Source organism: Crinia signifera, chromosome 6, assembly GCF_055691185.1.
Source record: "Crinia signifera chromosome 6, ASM5569118v1, whole genome shotgun sequence".
Classification (NCBI taxonomy): Eukaryota; Metazoa; Chordata; class Amphibia; order Anura; family Myobatrachidae; genus Crinia; species Crinia signifera.
Genome location: NC_139222.1, coordinates 91,549,704 through 91,572,553, shown reverse-complemented (window position 1 = coordinate 91,572,553; position 22,850 = coordinate 91,549,704). Strand labels below are relative to the sequence as shown.

The 22,850-nt window shown below is 45.0% G+C and overlaps 2 protein-coding genes across 3 annotated transcripts in view; both read right to left on the bottom strand.

Annotated features, from left to right (window-relative positions):
- PEDS1 (plasmanylethanolamine desaturase 1) overlaps positions 1-12,821 on the bottom strand; it is a 37,704-nt gene extending 24,883 nt beyond the window's left edge. Inside the window, exons 1-2 of the mRNA XM_083146456.1 lie at positions 12,546-12,821; positions 2,602-2,721 (exon numbers count right to left, since the gene is read on the bottom strand). Of these exons, the coding sequence (XP_083002582.1) occupies positions 2,602-2,721; positions 12,546-12,723 (298 nt within the window). The 5' untranslated portion in view covers positions 12,724-12,821. The remainder of the gene's footprint in view (positions 1-2,601; positions 2,722-12,545) is intronic.
- A 6,536-nt stretch (positions 12,822-19,357) lies between these two features.
- LOC146007804 (uncharacterized) lies at positions 19,358-22,280 on the bottom strand. 2 transcript variants are annotated; one of them, XR_014444404.1, is made up of 6 exons: positions 22,110-22,280; positions 21,770-22,015; positions 21,331-21,664; positions 20,938-21,252; positions 19,711-20,844; positions 19,358-19,435 (listed from the first exon to the last, which is right to left on the bottom strand). XR_014444404.1 is itself a non-coding variant. In XM_083146455.1 (5 exons), the coding sequence occupies exons 1-5, from the start codon at positions 22,239-22,241 to the stop codon at positions 20,168-20,170; spliced, it is 1,704 nt and encodes a 567-aa protein (XP_083002581.1). In that variant the 5' UTR covers positions 22,242-22,280; the 3' UTR covers positions 19,399-20,167. The 2 variants fall into 2 exon arrangements, 1 of the variants encoding a protein (XP_083002581.1); XM_083146455.1 differs by having other exon boundaries at positions 19,399-20,844.
- Between the last annotated feature and the right edge of the window lie 570 nt (positions 22,281-22,850).

The following is a 22,850-nucleotide window of genomic DNA, read 5'->3' as shown; positions in this document are numbered from 1 at the left end:
CGGCCCAGTGCCTACTGTGGGCCTCATTGCGCACAGTATCCTTTAAAAAGTGATTGTGTTACAGTGTAATTATTCATTGCATATGTTTGACCTGTAATTTTAATTGAGTGGAACTGATTGCATTACTCATTGATTGTCCATCTGTAATTGAAAGTGTTGTGTACCGTGCGAGTTGCGACCTGTGTGATATAGGGTCTCATAGCGGACGATATACATTTGTTCTATCTTCTTCAATATTATTGTCAGGCATTCTATTTGTTATTTCTTGCTTTCTCATAACGGTGATACGTGATCCAGAGCTGCAAAATAATCTGTTCACCGTCCGCACGTGTGGTGAAACTGTTATTGTGGGGGTGTAAAAAGATAAAATAGAACAGTGGGACTACGGGTAGGTATAGGTTAAAAAAAAAAACAAAAAAAAAACCCTAACTGGGGAACTGGGACGTCAGCACGAGTCCAGTAAAAATGGTAGTGGACTGTTTTAGCGCTGTGTAATGGATTATCAGAGATATTTGGAACTCGGCAACATGTGTAGGGTATAAATCATGTATATAAAAACAGATAAGGGATTTTATTTCATACAATGAGGGGGAGGGGTACAAGAAGTATTATAAAAACATGGGGTGAAAGCAGCTGCCCCTCATTGTATGTAATAAAATCCCTTATCTGTTTTTATATACATTGATACCCATAGTTTCATGACTTATAGCCTAAACACATGTCGCCGAGTTCCAAATATCTCTGACCATATACATATAGTTCGGTTTACTGTCCATAGTCTGTATTTTCTAGGAATTTATTGTATATTCTCTTAATTGACACGGAGCGATTTTGCTTGAGATTCGACTGGGATCAAATCTAACGCCAAGCAAAACGCATTTGATTTGGACTATACAGAACAGATCTGTACCATATAGTCTTGCCTACAATGTATTTTTCTATTTCATTTTTATGCCGCGGGGCTGCGCATCGGGATGGAATTGGCTGAAAACCGTTCAATGTTCATTCGATTTTGCTTATATAAAGCAAAATCAAATAGAAATATAGACCAAATCAAACCATGTGTACAGGGCATTACCCATATATATTTCCAAATTCTACAGGATACTGTGTAATACTACTACACATGCTTATCTTGTGTTACATATGTATGTTTTATTTGAAAAATCCAAATAAACATAAAAAAATAAAAAGCCAGATTGGTTCTATAGAATATGATGTGAATTCTCTTTTCTGAACACAATATTTATAAGAATGCAGGCTATCAATTTACCAGGAATTATGATCATCATTGAGGAATGAAGCACAAAGTGTATACATACACAATATGGTCTCAGCACACAAAATGGCTTCATGTGTTTACACAACAAGCCCAGCACTGGATACGCACCATCATTTTGCACCAACTAGCATAAGAAAACTGTTTGAGCAGACTAATAACCCATGTTGGCTTGTGACACACAGTCCTGCATTCACAACATGTTATCACATAGCCTCTGCCATTGTTCTTACAAGCTTATTTACAAGGTTGCTTAGCGACCAGGTTCTCCTGAAGTAATTTTTCACAGGTATTTGCACACTGCTAAGCTGAATAGTGTTAGATAACATTTGAAGTATCCAGTCTACCTTAATGCACCATCTTACGGCTTTCTAAAAAGTCCTGTATTTTAGCACACACACACACACACACACACACACACACACACACACACAATATATATCCATATAATGATACCCTTCTTCAGGGTCTCTGAATTGTCTTTTGTGACTTTCTGAAAACCCAAGGAATTATCCCATTGTGCCTGGAACCATGTCCCCTGTGCCAATTTTGGGTAGACATGAAGGAGTTAGGAAAAAGGGAAGGGTAAAAAAAATAAAAAAAATACATGGACTTTATCAGTCCCACAACATAGTAATAGGTTTCATCTTGTTACACATAGACAAGGTAAACAATGTGGTGTTCATGGATTCTGACCAATTCTGGGGGGGTTATGGACTCGATGTGCTGTTCTGACCTGCCCCTTACTTATGGCACTTGTAACTTCCAAATGACCCAGGTTGAGGGCAATGTAATAGCTTCTTTGGGCACCCAATGGACAATAGAAGCATGCCTAGAGTGCTCCTTAATAGATATACAAGAAGTGGGACTGTATACAGATATGCCTGAATGACATTGTTCACAGACACATTGGATCCAGCCCATCACATATACTGTTAACTTTTTATACTTTTAATAAAAGTATTAAAAAAAAGCTGAAAGCAGCTCAGTTTACCCGTCTGAGCAGATGCGTGCTCCTGCATCATCTGCTGGTATTACATCCGGCTATGGAAAGTCGTCCACTCCAGGGAAAAATTACCAAAACTAGTAAAAAACGCTCTGTGTGTATGCACCGAGGGTTTTTCATCCTAGGGATTTTCCCCATCATCTCTCACCATACATGTTGGGCAAAGCCGCCCAGTGTGTATGGACCTTTAATGTAGCAAGTGGCTAAAACAGTAATGTGTGACATCTTGGTATGTTACTAAACTGGCAAACAAATGGAGAACACTGAACAACACATAGAATATAATCAAAGACTCAAAAGAAATGTCCTCACTTACCAAAACTGAGTACAATGCTGGCGGTATGCTCAAAGCTGAAATACAGCACTAGGTTGCAGAAATTAAAGGACATCAATAGGAAGCAAAGAACGACGGAAATCCATTCTTGTAATCTCTTCCCTGAAAAGAAACAAACAAACAAAGTGTTTTTATATTGTAAAACTGGATGAGTGAGGAAATAAATACACCTCAAATGTTTTGAGAGAAAGTGAAGGCAATAGACCAGTTACCAGAAGAGCTGAAGCTACTGCCTGGCAGAAAAGACAGGGGGCGTTTTAATTGTTTTAATTGCGGCTATACCTCAAGTGTGCCCGATCAATCATTTAATTGTTGTTCCTCTTGGGTACAAATAGCTGCCGGCACACACACACAGCTTGTAGCCTCTTGATGTGGCGAGCTGAAACATGTGAAGTTGCCTGTTTGGGCACCCAAACAACACTTGTCATGTTGTGCGCATTAGTTAAGACGGGTTCACTGGCTTTACACACAGAAAGGTTAAGAAAAAATAAAGTAGAAATAAGGTAACATTTCAATATTGTTATTTCAATATATATTATTATATTGTAAACACTCCATGAATGTTATACCTATGGGGCATCTCCACGTTAACATAAGTACAAGGTTCCCTGTAGAGATCAAGTCCCATGTCACAAGGAGACAATGCAGTGAGCACTCTATTTTGCAAATAATGTAGTATAGATAGATGGCAAGGACACAAGGTCCTTGCCAAGGACCCCCCGCCCCTTCACTGACTGAGTGCAGCATAACCTAAGTAGCATGTGTCAGAAGGTCAGGACGGTATGTATGATGCAACACATGAACTAAATATATTTGTTTTCAAAGGGTAGATGACAGGGAGTAATTAGGTTTAGCTTGAGGGCTGCAAAGTGTCTCCAATAAAGATAGGCAAAGGACTTTGCTGTCAATAACATAGCTTATTTTCCTTACATCCCATGGAGAGGTACCAAACACAGCGGTAGCACATCACAACAAACTAAATACCACTTACATATAAAATACAGCTCTGCCTTGTAACAGGCACACAAAAATGAATCTTACGGTGAAACACCTCTGTTTGGTTTAAGACCCCCATCCAACGCTAATGCTGGCATTACAGCTTCAGTATGATTTTCTGTCAGATGGAATCATGGCTGGCAGGATACTGACTGCAGGACCCCAGTTGCCAGAATGCCGGCAGCAGGGGGAGCGCACCGAGGCCCCTTACAGGCTCGTTGTGCTGTGGGTACAGTGGCTCGCTTCCTTTGTCACAAGGTTATTGTCCCCAACAAAAGTACAATAAACCATGTGTGCCAGGAGTCTGGCTTGCGGTAATGTCGGCACCTTGGCATCGGCATCCTGTCAGCTGGAATCTGAACTGAATGTATGGCCGGGATGTAGTTAATATGCCAAATATTAACTACATCCCGGCCATACATTAGAACAACTTTTATCCAACTAGTTGGTTGGACTGAAAATCTTGAAATGTATGGGAGCAAATGGTAATTAGCAGCAAATGGTAATTAGCAAATTGCTTACAAACCAAGGAAAATGGACAAAAACAGTCATATATTTGTTTAAATCAAACAGGTTTAAACACAGTACATTGTCTGTCCAACAGTTTGTGTCAGATTCCAGAGTTTGGGAGGAAATTACAGCATACATTTGCTCTGATCCAGTACCAGATTTTTATTCCATCCAACCAACTAGTTGGAAGAAAGGTGGTCTAGTATATGGCCAAAATAATGGGGCACACACACAGCTATCCCGGGTATTTAACTTGGATCGCTTAGAAAATGCCCCTACATCACTCCGTGTGTGGGGGCATAGCATGCTGTATAAATCTAGTTAGTTAATCACCTGGGTCAGGGCCAGTCTTCTCACTGGAGAGCACTGGCCCTGACAGATCACTCAGCTGCACTTTGCTGTGCAGCAGCACTGTGTGCTGAGCGATCTAGTATCACTGAGAACGCTCATCTCCCAGTGTGTAGGCCACTTAAGACTTTGATGCACCCTGCAGTTTACTGATGTAATCAGGATCCTAATGCTTACAGTCACTGTAGCCTAGCATTCCCCAGCCCCCCAAACTGCTCAAAACATTACCAGGGCCTGGAAAGCAGCCAAGAGGGTGCAGAAGCAGCAGGTTACCAAAAATGGAGCTGGAGACGCTGATGTAAGCATTCTCCAAGTGGGACAGCTGGGTAACGTCACGTTGAGGAAAGACCCTGGCTTGGACTCCTTATACTCCAGCAGGCGTGGTTGACAGCCCTGGCTGCGCTGCGACAGGTGGTGGTGACCAGGGGAGTCGCCGCTCATTAAGAAAAAGAGCTGCATGCGGCTCGAGAGACGCGGGTTGCTCACCCCTGGCCTAGTGTCTAGGTCAGTGGTAGCCAACTCCAGTCCTTGAGAGCTACCAACAGTTCATGTTTTCCAGGTCACCATGCAGGTACACAGGTGCACCCATTACTGACTGACGCATTATAAAAGATCCACAGGTGGAGCTAATCACTTCACTTGTGATTCTGTGAGGAGACCTGGAAACTGTTAACTGCTCTCTAGGACTGGAGTTTGCTATCCCTGGTCTAGGTAGACAATCGATACGTCGACAGAAAAAAGGTCAACATGTAAAATGTCAATACTGACAAAAGGTTGACATGGACCGCCCAATTAGTGTAGCATGGAACACTGCATGGTTCGCTTTGCTTGTTATTCTTCGTGCATGGTGCCTCGCTGTGCAGTAAAAAATTCTGACCAACTTTTTCATGTCAACCTTACACCTGTCACCCGGATACAGCGGCAGAGATACACAGAGTTAGTTTGTGGTTTAAGCAGGAGAGGGTGTATTGGAGGGGCAAAATAATATGGTCTGGGTATACCAATTATGGCATGTGACAACATTCTGACAGCATACCCTTCTGAAGCAAGAACGGAGACCCAGATTACCCAACCCAGCCTTCGTGTACAAACTTTGGGGCCGATGCAGCCCTGTTTTCGGAGATCAGTTTAGACACACCTATTTCCGGAGGAGAGAGAGAAATAATTTGCTGGTCGACGACCATTGAATGATTTCTCGCCCCTTCGGCCGCATGCAAGATATGTGTTCTTGTACACATCCCCTTGCATGCTAGTGAGGGGATGCGGGCGGTGCTGATCTGTTCGCTAGGCTGCGAGTATACACTGATTAGCAGAGCCCCATATTCCTCTGTATTGCCTCTTTAAGCAATAAGAGGGAACATGTTAGTTGTGGTTTTCTCCTGTCCTATAGGATGGTTAGTGGAGGTGTTTGTGGAGTCCTAGCTGATGCTAGCCAAATTCAGTACCTCTCGGATTTTATTCATCCTCCTTATATATCTGTTGTGTGTTTTAATGTACAGCATTGGTTCAACTCACTCTAATGAAAACCATATGCAACAATAATCTGGAGAAGCCACATTGCCAGGCCTGTAGTTACATAATTACAATAAAAAGGGGATTTTTTTTAACATATGGATTAAATCAGCAAAACCCTGTGCGATATTCTTTGGTTTTCATCTTTGAGCTAATTCTATGACCTACTGATACCATCTCTTTCTCAATGGTGGTTCTCAAACCTCAGCCCTTAGGACCCCAAAGTCACTTTGCAGGTGTACTCATTACTCCCTGAAACATCTTAAAAGATCCAGAGGTTGAACGAATTCTTTAACTTCGGATACTGTGAGGAGATCTGGAAACCATGAACTGTTTGGGGGCCTGAAGACAGAGTTTGAGAATCTATGGTCAAATACAGTGGTTCCCAAACTGTGCGCCTAGGCTCCGTGAGGGTGCCTCGGGACACTTGCAGGGGTGCCTCGGGTTGGTCGTCCAGGACCAATTCAAATGATTTATGATCAATTATATCTGGACAAAACCAGTGCTGGTGCCTGCCAATCATAAAATATGTACAAATCAGAACCAAATCCTGCCCTTTACCACATAACTGAACCGAAGAAGCACATATCTATCAAATTATGTAGATTGTGTTAATATTTTTTGGGCCTAGGGGTGCCGGGGAAAAATTCTGATACTCTAGGGTGCCGTGATTGGAAAAGTATTGGGAACCCCTGGTCTAATACATACTCCAAGTATCCTGTGCTTAACTCAGTACCCAGAGTCCACACTCTACCTGGTACACTGCAGTCCTGATCCTAAGCTGCAACACACAAAACTTACTACTGACTTGTAGTCAATGGGGGTCAATTCTATTCAGAACGCTCCTGGCGCTAATCTAATCAGTGCACTGCTAGGTCAAAGAAGGATGGTACTCGCGGGTATTTTGTGGTGAGTACCGGCATTTTCCAACTTAAGTGTCTCCCAGAATGCTGTTTGTGTCACACTACAGCACAAAACAGCATTGCCGCCCTAGTTTTGTCAGATTTCTGCTCACACTCCAGGAGGGGTGCAAGCAGAAATCCACGAGTCAGCTTCAGCAGCGCTCTGATTACAATAGTGCTGTCATCGATTTGAATAGAATTGACCGCATTGAGGGCGTTTGGTGACTAAAGCGATAAGTTAGTAAATGCAGGTTCATAAACTTAAAAAGGAAAAACAATAATATCAATAGAAGCCTTGAGAGAACAGATTTGGCGCATCTTGTCACTGTCAATGCATATTTTAGGTCTTCACTGCAAATTGGGAACATGTGCTTTTCAACTTTGTATTTCTATGAACAGGAAGAGACAACAGTCATACAAATACATCAATGCGGCATTTGTATCCTAGCACTTTGGCCCTTATTCTGATTCACTTGCAAAGGCCAAAGGCAAATTTCTTCTCAAATGGACAAAACCATGTGCACTGCAGGTGGGGCAAATGTAACTTGTGCAGAGAGAGTTAGATTTTGGTGAGATTTTACTGCAAAGTAAAATCTATATTGCTGTGTAAAAATAAAGCAGTCAGTCTCTTCCCTGCATAGAAACAGAATAACTCACCCAAATCTAACTCTCTCTGCACATGTTACATCTGCCCCCCCCCCCCCTGCAGTGCACATGGTTTTGTCCATTTGAGTAGGGATTTGCTTTTACGAGTGAACCAGAATAAGGGCCTTTGTGTGAAACCACAATGTAATGTTCAGTATACACTTGCATTCACACACTCTATACCTCCAGTTACTGTTGCCTGGGAGTTGAAACAATGATTAGCAAAGCAATCTAGCCAGTTCTGCAACTGAAATTTCATACGCACATAATGACAGTGTTAAGGTGTGAAGGTACTAAAGGTGACACCAATAATCCTAGTAAGTAGATTGTTTTCTGATGGGAGCAAAAGGGAACTGCATATGAATGATTCATTCATTTTCAAACCATTAATTAATGTACACGTGCATAACCCTTAATCACGTAACTGCTGACAAGCAGTTGGCATATATACCATTATTATAATAATTTATATAGCATCACAAGAAGTCCGCAGCACGTTAAAAAGAACAGAAATAGTAAAAAAACAAGAAAAAGTTACTTCCAGTACATAACACTGCAGGACATGGTTTATAAATATTATTTTATTATATTGCTTCAACAGTAAAGAATACCCAAATCAGCAGCAGAACAGAAGGGTCAGTGGGGAGAAGTTGATGGTGTAAGTGGGGGAGGGAGGAACACATAAGAGAAGAGAGCTCATGATAACCAATGTAACCACATACACACGACAATATGCGGCACCGCCCATATCATTAACAATATTGGCGGTGCTGTGAAACAAACAATCTGCAGGTAAAACATTGAGTGATATAATTCAGTGATGTCACCAGGACCCCCGCCAAACATGCAGTCACTGACAATATCGTCAGAGTTGACTGCATGTTCAGGCAATAAGGGTTATCATTAAAGATCTGCGGGAGATATAGTGGGTATAAACTGAACTATATGTGCAATATCATTATCAATATCATGCATATCAAAGTAAATCGTATAGTGTGTACCCACCTTAAAAAAAGAGGGGCCAGGGGGAAAGAGTGAGCAGTGAGAATAGAGCAGTAGTACTTTCATAAAGAAGTGGGTCTTGAGAACCCGTTTGAAGCTTAGATAGGAGGGATTTATTTACAAAGTTTATTTCTGACAGATTTTTAAAAGAGCAACGCTTTTACCAGCAAAAAACTAGTAAAAGCATCGCCCTTTTAAATATCAGACCTAAATATGCTCAGTAATGTCAGATATTACAACCAAACTCCTTATAATACCCCTTTCACACAGAAAATTTAATTCCCAGGTGAAGCAGTTCCACCCGGGAATTTCATTATATACACGGGTCCTTTTTCTGTGTGAAACAGTCGATCCGGATCTTATATCCCTTTCACATCAGCCTAAATTCCCGGGTTGGCCCAGGAACAACGCGGGACTAGCACTTGTGTGAAAGGCTCCCAGGTCAAAATCCCGATTTCAACCCTGCTAACCCTTTCACACAGAAAAAGTGCCCGTGTAACAGAGCAAATCTCCAGGACTATATTTAAGACACCGAAATTTGCTCTCCTGTGTGAAGGGGAGTCTGACAGCGGCGGCCCGAATAACCAGATGCTTCAAAAGCCTGGTGAATGCCGCTAATTACAGGGTTTTTCGGCCGCCTCTGTCTGAAAGCGGTAGAAGTACACCCTTGAGAGTCTAAAGGCCTCCATACACCCCATTTTATACCAGTGTTTCCCAACCACGGTCCTCAAGGCACACCAAACAGTCCAGGTTTTAAAAGGATAGCCGTACTGAAGAATAGGCGACTAATACCCCATTCACACCAGCATAATTTCCCGGGTTGGGCCAGGGAACAACCCGCGACTGACGCAGGTGTGATAGGTTCCCGTGGCAAAATCCCGGCAAAAATTACTGGGATTTCAACCCTGCTAAGGAGCAGGGTTGTTCCAGGGTTCAACCAGGGGACCTGGCCGTTGTGAATTGGGTAGGGGCTACTTACCCGGGTTGCCGGTCCTCGGTGTGCTGTCCGGCCGGGGATCCACACAGGCAGCGGGCACAAATGACGGGACAGGAGGCGGGTGAAGATGACGCAGCTCTCCGGGGGCAGTGAGGGCACCGGAGAGCTGAGTCATTTTCATCCGCCGGCTGTCCTGTCATTTCCGCCCGCCGCCTGTCTGGATCCCTGGCCTGCACGAAGGACCAGCAACCGGGGTGAGTATTCTACACACCTCCTGCCCGCCTCCAGCGCCATCCTGCCAACTGCCGGCCTCTTCCCTGCCCCCTTCACACACCAGAAAATGCAGGGACTTTTCTGGTGTGAAAGGAGCCAAGTCGGGAATGGCCCGGCATGATTCCTGGGCGGGTCCCTGCATTTTCTGGTGTGAAAGGGGTATTATTTATAACCTCAGTTTGTTTGACTTAACTATCTGTGCTTAATCATAGCTATCACTAATTTGTGTACTGTTACTGCGCCTTGGGGACAGAGGTTGGTAATCACTGATCAACACAAACAACCTGGCCCCAGTCTTCAACAGATGACATTTTGCAACCAGAAACCTGCTGTGTACAATTTCTTTAAACACAATAAATGCTCTGTACACACTGTATCAGCAACAGAACATGAGTAATTTCCAGTCCTAACCTACATACATACATATCAAAGCTCACACCCAAATAATTACCTATTATTTATTTATGGCAAAAATGTTACTGGCCAATACTTGTAAATTGTGCATAACAAATGATTGTGTTCTCAAGCCTAAACAAGATTAGCAGAAACAATTCCCAGTTAGGTCACTGATAATTACTACAAACATAGCTATTTCCATAATTATTTTCACTGTTCAAAACATAACACAACAAATGGACTGTCAGTAAACAAATGTTATTTTGTAATGATTTAAACATAGGAGGACTGAAGAAATCAATTCCACTATAATGTTAAAAAGAGTGAAAAACAACAGTCCCAAATAAAATCAAACTGTAATTTTACTCAGAAACAAGCATTAAACCAAATTCTCTGCGACATTAAGCCACCAACAAAGATACCAAGATCCCATATTTGCACAGTGATCATTTTAGTTAAACTGACATCTAGCTGAATTTTACCGCTTTTCCATCGCTAGCTGTGTCGGGTAACAAGGTGACCTGGGTTTAGCCCTTCCTATAACCCGGGTCGAATGCCAGGTTGGTCGACCCGGGTTATTCCGTATGCTCTCTCACCACACCTCGGCCCGGCAACAACCTGGGTTTGAGGAGTGATGTGAAGGGTATTATATGGCTAGAACCACAGTAATCTTAGGGGTCAATTCAATTTTCAGCTCCTGGAGCTATACTATTCAGCGTGCTGCTAAGTCAGAGAACTCTGGTATTCACGGGTGTTTGGTAGAAAGTACCGGTATTTCACGACTTAAGTGCCTCCCGCGATGCTGTTTGCATTGCGCTTGTTTTGACAGATTTCTGCATGCACCTCATGAGGGGTGCGAGCAGAAACCCACTAGTCAAGAGTTACCAGGCTCAGATTAGAATAGCTCCAGTAGCGCCCTCTCAGCATTATGGGCCAGATGTATCAAACTTCAAAAAGTGATAACATGGAGAGTGATAAACAGCCAGCCAATCAACTCCTACCTGTCATGTCACAGACTGGGTTTAAAAAATGGCAGGCAGGAGCTGATAACACTCTCCATGTTATCACTTTTTGAATCTTGATACATCTGGCCCTATATGCGACACGATAACCATCTGTAAGCATGCGCCACTATCCTCGGAAGCTGGCAGAACACAACGTAGAGACAGGCTTCTTTTGGAGCACTTGTCCCTGTGATTGCAGAATCATATATGCCACTGATCGCATATTGCAATGTGATCTTCAGGTTAAAATCCAGACCATATGGTTTTGAATATGCAATCCATCATAAATAGGCCCTTTATAGGGGTATGGGTAAAATCCGGAATCGGATAAGACACCGGAATGCCGGACTGGACATCAAACTCTGCATTCCGGAGCTTGTAGTATCCGGTCCGGGGGTGCTCCATCTGATGGGGCTGCTCTGACACCTGTCACCTGGGAGAGGAGAGGGGGGAGAATACAGCCTCACTGCATGGTTCGGGGTGTAATAAAAACTGGAACGGTCCAGACCACACGGGGAGGCTGTAATCTCCCCTTCCCCATGTCCCTGGTGTGAGCAATCACAGGCATCCCCCCGGACAAGACACCCCCCGCATGGGACACCCCTCAAACCAGACACTATAAGCTCCGGAATGCAGAGTTTGATGTCTGGTCCGGCGTTCCGGTGTCTTATCCGGGTCCGGTTTTTACTTAGTCCCCCTTTATAGTCTATAGAAGATAGCCTGAGCATGGAATCAAATAGGATACAAGTTTGCAATGACTACTATAAAGAAAGATAAACAAGAAGATACACCGGAAAGTTTCCCTGAGGAGGTCAGAGCACACAGTACTGTCAGACAGCATTCCTTATGCCTCATACATGAAGGGTGCAGCACACCACCAGCAGGAACAGAAGGGATCAGTATGTATCATTGGTACGTGGCAGCAATACCTCCTAACAGGTTCCATAGTCAGCCCTTGTACAGAGAGTCCCATTGCCTCCACTTGCACCCTATTAAAACCACAATAGAGAGAACAATTCCCCCCAGGCCTGCCAGCCAGCAATGTGCCAGTGCTATGCACTCCACCACGCACTTGAGAACACGGGCAGAGCAAGGATGCTGCCTATGCTGAGTATAGTGGGGACATGCCCAACACACGTGGCACCTGTCAGTCATGTCACCGGTTGCCATGGAGACTGCTAGCCCCCCTCCCGCAGCAGCAGAACTAGAAGGAGAACGTTCTGCAGCAGCTCAGGGAGCAGGGGACGTACGCTGAGCCAGGGGTGACCACAGCTTGGGGCCTCAGTTGACGGAGCAACTATCCTGTGTGCCCGGAGCACGCATGGACCCCAAGAGAGCAGTTTCCTGAGGGCATGTGGTTAGCACCGGGTGTGTCCGTCTCTACCGGGCGGCTTGGCTCACCTGGCGAGTAAAGTTCCGCCAGCTCCCTGGCTCCAGCATGCTGCGGGCCCCACCGCGGGCTCCCCTCCTTGCCCGGCTCCGGCCGCTCATGCCGCCAAGTATCAGGCAGCTCTCCCTCCTCGGCCATCGGGCAGAGCCGGGGGTCACTGTCGGCTCCTCCGTGCGCCTTCCTCGCCATGTTGCCGGGCAGCCAATCACAGATACGACGGTCATTCGCTCGGCGACTGATTGGAAGTGTCAGGGAAGGGGCGGGAATCCTGAGCCAATTGGAAGTCAGGAATGTGAGACGCCGCCAATGAAAGAGCTCTCACGTAAGGTATGCATGTGACATGTGGCCAATAGGAGGGCGGCGGAGGAGAGAGGATGGGTGGTGGCGCAGAAAACAGTTTAATAGTGGGCGGCTGCTGCTCGTGTGACAGGAGGATGAATACGCTGCTGCTGTGTGACAGGGACCACGTCTTTTACACACCCAGAGTTCTCCCTATTACATAGCAACCGTATAGCGCTATGTGACAACTGTTGGTAATAGCAGCCGGAAACTATATATGACTATAGATATGGCTTTGGAATGTTTAAGAATATGTAATACGTTTTGTTCTATCATATGGCTGCTTTGTCTGGTCTCCTTAACAGATTACCCTGTGCCAGATGTTCTTTAACGTTATTGAATCAAGGCACCCTTGAGTATCAGAAGTTTTTTTTGGTACTTGTTTCCTAGCACAGCGCCAACTAAGCTAATTGCTTAGTGGGCTATTCTGCGTAGGAAAATCGCATTGCATGGGCCATTTTTAGTGCCGTGGGATGTAATGTGATCTTTTTAATGTAATTTATTCACTGCTCTGTATGCCCCAGGTGATCGTATCGCACCTCCCGCAAAATCGCATGTGATTTTATAGGGTGTGCCATGCCATTACATTAGGTATACAATAATATGATTGTATGACACACAAAGAAGTTTTAGGCACACCCCACCCTGATGCGCGGCGAGCGGAGGCGGAACGCATCATCCGACATTTTCATACCTCCACTATCCACGTCGACGTGGAGTAATTTTATATAGTGTGGGGAGCCACCGAGCCCGAAGCGTGGCGAGCCCCGCGAGAGGACGCGGAATACATGTAAAGTAATTTGCGTCCACTCGCCACGCTTCGGGCTCGCCACACTATATAAAATCAACTCCACGCCAACGTGGATAGTGGGGGAATGAAAACGTCGGAGGACGCGTTCCGCCGCCGCTCGCCACGCTGTGGGGGGGGGGGGGGGGCGTAAAACATCATTGTGTGTCATACAATCATATTATTGTATAGCTAATGTAATGGCATCGCACACCCTATAAAATCACATGCGATTTTGCTGGAGGTGCGATGCAATGTGATCTCCTGGAGCATACAGAGCAGTGAATAAATTACATTAAAAAAAACGCATCGCACGGCACTAAAGTGGCCCATGCGATGCGTTTTCACTACTTTAACGTACGTAGGAAATTTGGGCGCTGTGCTAGGAAACAAGTACCGTTTTTTTACCGCACTGCACCCCTAAGCTAAAAACATACCTCCCAACATTCTGATTACGGATTTCCATCGACTTTTGATGTCCCCAAACATCGCTAGTCGGGACCTAGTGTTCGTTGTTTTGGGCATCGATAGGCGAGGACCGAATATTTTTATGCCGTCAATGGACGGCATTCGATGGCGTGAACGACTACAAACCGCCCAGTGTCCGGGAGGTGCACGCATGTGCAGCAGTAGCGCACGCAGGGGGGGTTTCTGAGTACCCAGAAACCCCCCCAGGAGTCTAAGGGCCCTACCCTGAAAGCTGAGGGTCCCCTCTTTCCACGGGTACAAGAATTTAAAAAATCGGCCCTTGGGAACCGGAGATATCTGACTTCAAAGCAGTAGTCCCCATCCAAGCCTGTTAAATGCTCTTCCCAGTCAGATATTTCAGGTTCTGTCTGACTTAGGGCAGTATTCAATGAGAAAAGTTCTCCGTGTTTTGTGGAGAATTTGTGCTTTTTTCGCCGTGGAGAGAGGTTTTTTTTCTCCAAAGGCGAGCCACCCTATTCAATGTGACATTTTCGCCGTCGGAGAACAGTGATTTATTGCGTGCTCTCCGTCTTTTACTCGCCGCCACTCTCCGCGTGTTGTCAATGGGATTTTACATGTAGATTCTCCGTCTCTCGCCGTCACTCTCCATGAGTGTATTCAATGCGAAGATGGAGAATAAATTTCTAGGTAAAGTTCTCCGTGCCTCTCCGTGTATCCCTCGTCATCTTTTCATGGAGAAAAGTATTCTGAATTCATGCAATAAGCATTTTGCAGTGTTAATATAAACTGTACTAGTGTATTTTAATTTATTTTGAGTTTCCTTCAAGTTCATTTTGTTCTCCAAGTTCATTATAAATATATATCTGATTTATAAGTTTATTTTTTTTTTACCCAGCATGCATTATTTTACCCATGATTCTCCACACGTTTTTTACCCATGAATCACCTCCCCACCTCACTCCTTCGTTTGGCCTTTGAGGAGATAACACAGCTTTTGCAGTCTGCTGTTTGGAAACGTTTTTTCAGGGTAATTTGCGTTTTTTTGCATTTGTCTGCAATTTCTTAACACTGTCTACAGTTATGGAGTTGTTTAGGGACACTTTTGTCACGTTCATGCTGAATGCCTGCGTGGAGGAGGAATCAGATTTGGATGATGGCACTAGTGTTTCGGCGATAGCTCCATTAGGTGAGGCAGTGCGGGTTTCAGTCCCACGTCCACGCCATTTTCGTAGTAGGCGTGAACTGGGTGATCTCACCGAGGCGGAGGTGATATCTAATTATCGCCTTTCGTCTGAGGCAATCCACATGCTCTATGATCTCATGGAGCCAGACCTGGTCGCTCGGGGACGGGGCAATCACGCACTCACCGGTTTCCAGAAACTGTTGGGTGCGTTGCATTTTTTTGCGTCGGGCACATTCCAGCCCACTTTGAGCCAAACCTGCGGATACTCACAGCCGACCCTTTCGCGCTGTATAGGCCAGGTCATAAAGGCATTCCGCAAATTGACGACCCAGTTTATAAAATTCCCAGATCAAGAGAGCGGTTGGAATGAGATCAGATTTGGTTTTTATTCAAAATGGAAGTTCCCCAATGTGCTGGGCGTGATCGACTGCACCCATGTGGCGTTCAGACCACCGCGTGAAAGTGAGGAGTGTTTTCGCAATCGAAAACATTTTCACTCACTGAACGTTCAGGTGGTCTGCGACCACCGAATGAAAATTACTGATTTACTCGTGGGTTTTCCTGGGTCGGCCCACGACTCGTTCATTTTAAGCCAGTCTGCCTTGTATGCCGATTTCGAGCACGGTCGAATGCCGGACGGCTGGCTGTTAGGTGAGTAGCCTATTCCTTTTTTTTTTTTTTTTTTGTTATTGCAATACAAATATCTACAATTGTATTTTTTCATTTTTTGATATAGGTGATGGCGGTTATCCCAATAAGGACTGGCTCCTGACCCCATTGTCTGATCCGGTGGGCGAAGCTGCAGAAAACTACCAAAAGGCTCATACGACAGCGAGGGCAGTAATTGAGCGAACCTTCGGTGTCCTTAAAAGCCGGTTCAGATGTTTAGACAAGACCGGTGGAGCCCTTTTATACTCACCGGCGAAGGTTTGCGGTATAATTAATGCCTGTTGTGTGCTACACAACATTTGTATTGCAAACCGTTTGCCGGTGACTGTAGATGCCGAGGTTTTCCGGCATGGGGACCTTTCTACAGATTTGCACACCGGTATGAATGAACGAGATACAGCGAGAGCTCGACTCATCCGGACTTATTTTTCACGCTGTGAGTATTTTTATTCCATAGTTTCTTTTTTTTTTATAAATATATTTTTTTAATGCTTTCTATATTTTTCTTTCATGTTTTTCAGAGTTTATTTGGCGTGGTTGTTTTTGTTTACATCTGTTGGCCCACTAGTTTGGTTGTTCCTTGTTGTTTGCCGATCATTTTGTTGAAATTATGCTACTTTGGAGCTGTCACCAGGTGAGCATCGCTTCCCCATGGTTATGGTGGGAGGAATGGGGCACTGTGTAATGTTAATAATACCTTCTTTTTCTCTTCTAGCTTCTTCAGTTGGAATAGTTTTTTGGGCCTACAGATGAATACCTGTGTATATGGGTAACCCCTGCTGTTGTGATGCTGCTTGCCTCATTCCCAGGAGCTGTCACCAGGTGAGCATCGCTTCCCCATGGGGAAGGTGGGAGGAATGGGGCCCTGTGTAATGTTAATAATACACCTTCTTTTTCTCTTCTAGCTTCTTCAGGCGGAATGGTTTTGGGACCTACAGATGAATACCTGTGTATATGGGGAACCCCTGCTGTTGTGATGCTGCTTGCCTCATTCCCAGGAGCTGTCACCAGGTGAGCATCGCTTCCCCATGGGGAAGGTGGGAGGAATGGGGCACTGTGTAATGTTAATAATACACCTTCTTTTTCTCTTCTAGCTTCTTCAGGCGGAATGGTTTTGGGACCTACAGATGAATACCTGTGTATATGGGTAACCCCTGCTGTTGTGATGCTGCTTGCCTCATTCCCAGGAGCTGTCACCAGGTGAGCATCGCTTCCCCATGGGGAAGGTGGGAGGAATGGGGCACTGTGTAATGTTAATAATACCTTCTTTTTCTCTTCTAGCTTCTTCAGGCGGAATGGTTTTGGGACCTACAGATGAATACCTGTGTATATGGGGAACCCCTGCTGTTGTGATGCTGCTTGCCTCATTCCCAGGAGCTGTCACCAGGTGAGCATCGCTTCCCCATGGGGAAGGTGGGAGGAATGGGGCACTGTGTAATGTTAATAATACACCTTCTTTTTCTCTTCTAGCTTCTTCAGGCGGAATGGTTTTGGGACCTACAGATGAATACCTGTGTATATGGGGAACCCCTGCTGTTGTGATGCTGCTTGCCTCATTCCCAGGAGCTGTCACCAGGTGAGCATCGCTTCCCCATGGGGAAGGTGGGAGGAATGGGGCACTGTGTAATGTTAATAATACACCTTCTTTTTCTCTTCTAGCTTCTTCAGGCGGAATGGTTTTGGGGCCTACAGATGAATACCTGTGTATATGGGGAACCCCTGCTGTTGTGATGCTGCTTGCCTCATTCCCAGGAGCTGTCACCAGGTGAGCATCGCTTCCCCATGGGGAAGGTGGGAGGAATGGGGCCCTGTGTAATGTTAATAATACCTTCTTTTTCTCTTCTAGCTTCTTCAGGCGGAATGGTTTTGGGACCTACAGATGAATACCTGTGTATATGGGGAACCCCTGCTGTTGTGATGCTGCTTGCCTCATTCCCAGGAGCTGTCACCAGGTGAGCATCGCTTCCCCATGGGGAAGGTGGGAGGAATGGGGCCCTGTGTAATGTTAATAATACACCTTCTTTTTCTCTTCTAGCTTCTTCAGGCGGAATGGTTTTGGGACCTACAGATGAATACCTGTGTATATGGGGAACCCCTGCTGTTGTGATGCTGCTTGCCTCATTCCCAGGAGCTGTCACCAGGTGAGCATCGCTTCCCCATGGGGAAGGTGGGAGGAATGGGGCACTGTGTAATGTTAATAATACCTTCTTTTTCTCTTCTAGCTTCTTCAGGCGGAATGGTTTTGGGACCTACAGATGAATACCTGTGTATATGGGGAACCCCTGCTGTTGTGATGCTGCTTGCCTCATTCCCAGGAGCTGTCACCAGGTGAGCATCGCTTCCCCATGGGGAAGGTGGGAGGAATGGGGCACTGTGTAATGTTAATAATACACCTTCTTTTTCTCTTCTAGCTTCTTCAGGCGGAATGGTTTTGGGGCCTACAGATGAATACCTGTGTATATGGGGAACCCCTGCTGTTGTGATGCTGCTTGCCTGATTCCCAGGAGCTGTCACCAGGTGAGCATCGCTTCCCCATGGGGAAGGTGGGAGGAATGGGGCACTGTGTAATGTTAATAATACCTTCTTTTTCTCTTCTAGCTTCTTCAGGCGGAATGGTTTTGGGACCTACAGATGAATACCTGTGTATATGGGGAACCCCTGCTGTTGTGATGCTGCTTGCCTCATTCCCAGGAGCTGTCACCAGGTGAGCATCGCTTCCCCATGGGGAAGGTGGGAGGAGGAATGGGGCCTTGTGTAATTGGAATAATACCTTCTGTTTTTTTCTTCCAGCATCTTCCGTCGGTTGATCCCAAATGGCTGTGGACTGATGTGTGTCACCCCCTACTTTTCGAACAGGCTGTACCTGATGATGTGTGCTCCATGACTACTTTTAGTCGACTTGCTGCTGTTATCAGGTGAGTGTCGCACTATCAGGAAGACATCCTCATTTGTACTTTAATATAAATCTACTTATCAATGAAAATGATTTTTGAAAAAAAATTTTCTTACAGATTCCTCCGAATATTTGTGAACACTTGCCCTGGTCCTTTACCATGAGAACAATTTGGTACATTTGCCCTGGACCTTTTGGACACTTGCCCTGGACCTATACCTTTTGGACACTTGCCCTGGACCTATACCTTTGGGACACTTGCCCTGGACCTATACCTTTGGGACACTTGCCCTGGACCTATACCTTTGGGACACTTGCCCTGGACCTATACCTTTGGGACACTTGCCCTGGACCTATACCTTTGGGACACTTGCCCTGGACCTATACCTATACCTAAGGGCTATACCTTCTGAACATTAATGGACACTTGCAATGAATCTACACCTTTTTAACAATTTAAACACTTGACACAGCAATTTTTTTTCTTTTTTAATTAGAAAAAAATTACATAAATATGTTTCATGTTAAAAATAAAAGTGTTGAGAAATTTCAATTGTCTTTCATTACTTTGTAATCTTCATTTGATTGCAGTAGAACCTACCTGTAATTAAAAACAGATAAAATAAATTAATAATGTATTTATTGCAAACACTTGCAAAGAGCAGTTGTTCTATCTCACAGGCCAAAGGCTGGAGTCCAGCGCTTGGCCTGTGCGATAACACAAGTGCACGGTTGGGGTGGTGCGTGGAGCCTGTGGAATGGAGCTTTGCTGGCGCAAACACTTGCAAAGAGCAGTTGTTCTATCTCACAGGCCAAAGGCTGGAGTCCAGCGCTTGGCCTGTGCGATAACACAAGTGCACGGTTATTGTAACTCACCATTATGCGATCATGTTGTCTCATTCTGTCCGCTTCAAAAATAGATGAGTCCCGATTTCAACTCTAACCAATCTTCTTTGCAACATCTGAAAAAAAAATTAGGGAAAAATGGTGATACATCTGGCATTCAATATAACATATTTCACAAACAAAAGTAAAGATTTTTGGGAAAAAAGAAAATGTGGGATCAGATTGCTGTTTTTTGGCCCATTATTACATCCACCATTGTTAAGGAGCTCTCATCATTTCCCAACAATTTACAATGCATGCACGCGCATCCATTGCATATCTGTAACGCCCAACTCCTTTATGAACACAGCTGAAAATGTAAAAGCAGGGGTTAAATAAACACACAAAATTGAAAAAAAAGAAAGAAGGGATGAGAACATAAACATAAAAAAGTAAGAATTAAGATAGACATACAAATCAAAATATATAAGGAAATATACAACCGTGTTCACAATGTGTGCTCCTCTTCCTCCTCAGCTGGTGCTTGGGTGGTTGATGCTCTTTCAGGTGTTGAGTGTCTTGGTGGTCTGCTTGGCCTTTGGACGGTGCTTGACGGAGGTGGATGGCTGTACAGTCCAGAGTATCCTTGGTAAGACTGGGATGGACCATACATGAATGTAGGTGGATGCACAGGCTGCTGGTGTAGATGTGGCGTCGTTAGGTCTGAACTTCTTTGTTGTCCCACGTAGTCCTGTTCATTCCTGGTCCTCAGGCAGTTGGCAATTAGCATGCAGCTTGCAGAGATTTGAGTCTGGCAAGCAGACATGTTCCTCAAGGTCTCCTGTTGACACGTGACGTTCTCTACCAGCTTGTAGATTCCCGTTGTCAAAATCTGAATGCTTTCTCGAAGTCCCTTGCTGTCTTCTTGTCGTCTGCGTTCGGATTCCAGCCAGTCTTCATGACGTCGTCTTTCGATTTCTGCCCAGTCCTCTTGCCTTCGTCTTTCAATGTCAGCCATTGATGTTGCCAGCGTTTCCAGGTGCCTCTCCATGGCAGTCATCCGTTGTTCCATCATGAGGCGGTACTGGTTCTGGCTGTCTTCGATGACTGCTGCCATTTGACGTACTCTCTGCACACGTGATGGAGTCTGGCGTTGCTGGATGTCTTCAATCAGCTGCAAGTCCGCTACAATAATCAAGAAAAGATTGTCTGAGAAACTGCAAAATGACCCATTTTTATAACTGTAACACAAGGTTTAAAATAAGGATTTTAGCTTACGTTGCAATGGCGGTGTTGTTATTGCATCCACCTCCTCTTCCTCCGATTCCTCTACGATATCCAGGTTGGAAAGCTGGAAACTCGGTTGTTGAATGGAAAATCCTGTTTCTTCTGTTCGCTGGGAAGTAGACAAACTGCTTCCTTCAAATCCAATGAAGGTGTCTTCAGTCACATTTGAGCTTTCCAAGTGACTAAGTGGACAAAGTTCCAGGGTGAAGGTCTCTTGTGCCGTCGATTCTTCGTCGGGTGCATTTTCCTGGTTGATTGTAGTTGGAGCTGGTGCAGTTACAGCTGCTGTGTTTTCTGCTTGAACATCTGTTATACAAATGTCAGAAAATCATTTAAGTTGAAAAGTCTAAAAAAAATTCTCATATGTTAATCACAAATGCTTACCCTCCTGTGGTCTTTGCGAAGAGGTTCCTGCTGGTGTTTCCTCTCGTCGTCTTCTGTGCTGTCTGGGAATCGCATCTGCCTGTGCATTCAACACTTCGGCCCGGCGTACATTAGACTCCACCGAACCTGGTACTCCTTCAACCATGATGGGATTGAAGTGGGCCTGGATGACTTCCTCCCATGGAAGCCATTTCACATGTAATGGAGAGCCTCCTCCAGTCCCCAAACCATGTTGCCGAACCTTTCCCATCTTCTTCTTCGTTTGCTGGCGACAGTCATTGAATCGTTTGTGGCATTTGTCTGCATCCTTTGGGTTGCCACTCACAGCTGTAACCTATGATGGAAGTGAAAATATACATCAATAAATCTGGAATTCAACTGGAAAAAGGACCTTATGAACAAGTTGAATTAAAAGGATGTAAACAGCTGTAGACCGTACCTTCTCAGCAATGTATGACCAGATCTTCTTTCGCTCCTTGAAGCTGGTCTCCTGTCTGCGTACACCAAACAGCTTGTCCTGGAATTTGTACGCGTATTCCACCAGAACATTATTCTCCGTTGTAGTGAACGGAGTGTTCTCTTCCGCTGTTGCATCCTCTGTGGGTCCCTTCTTCTTCCGTCCTCTTTTTTTCTTTGGTGCAGACGGTTGTGCACCCGATCCACTGGGTTGTTCCTCATCTGTGGCCTGTTTTTTGAAAAAATGATTAAACAAAAATTAGTTTGGTTTTGATTGTATGTCATCCTGGTGTGCATATTCATTGTTCCGTAAGTTACAGTACCTGTCTTCTTTTAGTTATTGTTTGTGTGCGTTGCACTCCTTGTCCTTGGCTTTCCGCTACATCCTGCACCGGCCGGTTAGGATTCCTCGCCAACGTAGGAATGGTCTCCGTTTCTTCCTCCCTTGATTCCATTGCTTCCTGACTGGACTCACCTGTATGGGAAAAAAGAGGGGAAGGGGATCCACGTGCTCTGTTTGGCCTCGACATACCTGTTGTATATAAAGGAGAAAAAAATACATGAAAAACACATCTGAAACACATTTACACCCCCAAAAGCCCCATGCAAGGTCAGATCACACACCCAGGAGAGGGGGGCACCCACCCCCACCCCCAAAAGCCATGCTGCATGCTTTAAAGAAAAAATGCACTTTGCAAGAAAAAAAGCACCATTTAAAAAAAAAAAAACCCAACCTTGCAAAGGGGGACCCATGGCCACGCCCGAAGCAAGCTGGGCACCCCCTAAGACCCCAAAAAAGCATGCAGCATGACTTTTGGTGGAAAAAAAAAAACATGAAAAACACATCTGAAACACATTTACACCCCCAAAAGCCCCATGCAAGGTCAGATCACACACCCAGGAGAGGGGGGCACCCACCCCCACCCCCAAAAGCCATGCTGCATGCTTTAAAGAAAAAATGCACTTTGCAAGAAAAAAAGCACCATTTAAAAAAAAAAACCCAACCTTGCAAAGGGGGACCCAGGGCCACGGCCGAAGCAAGCTGGGCACCCCCTAAGACCCCA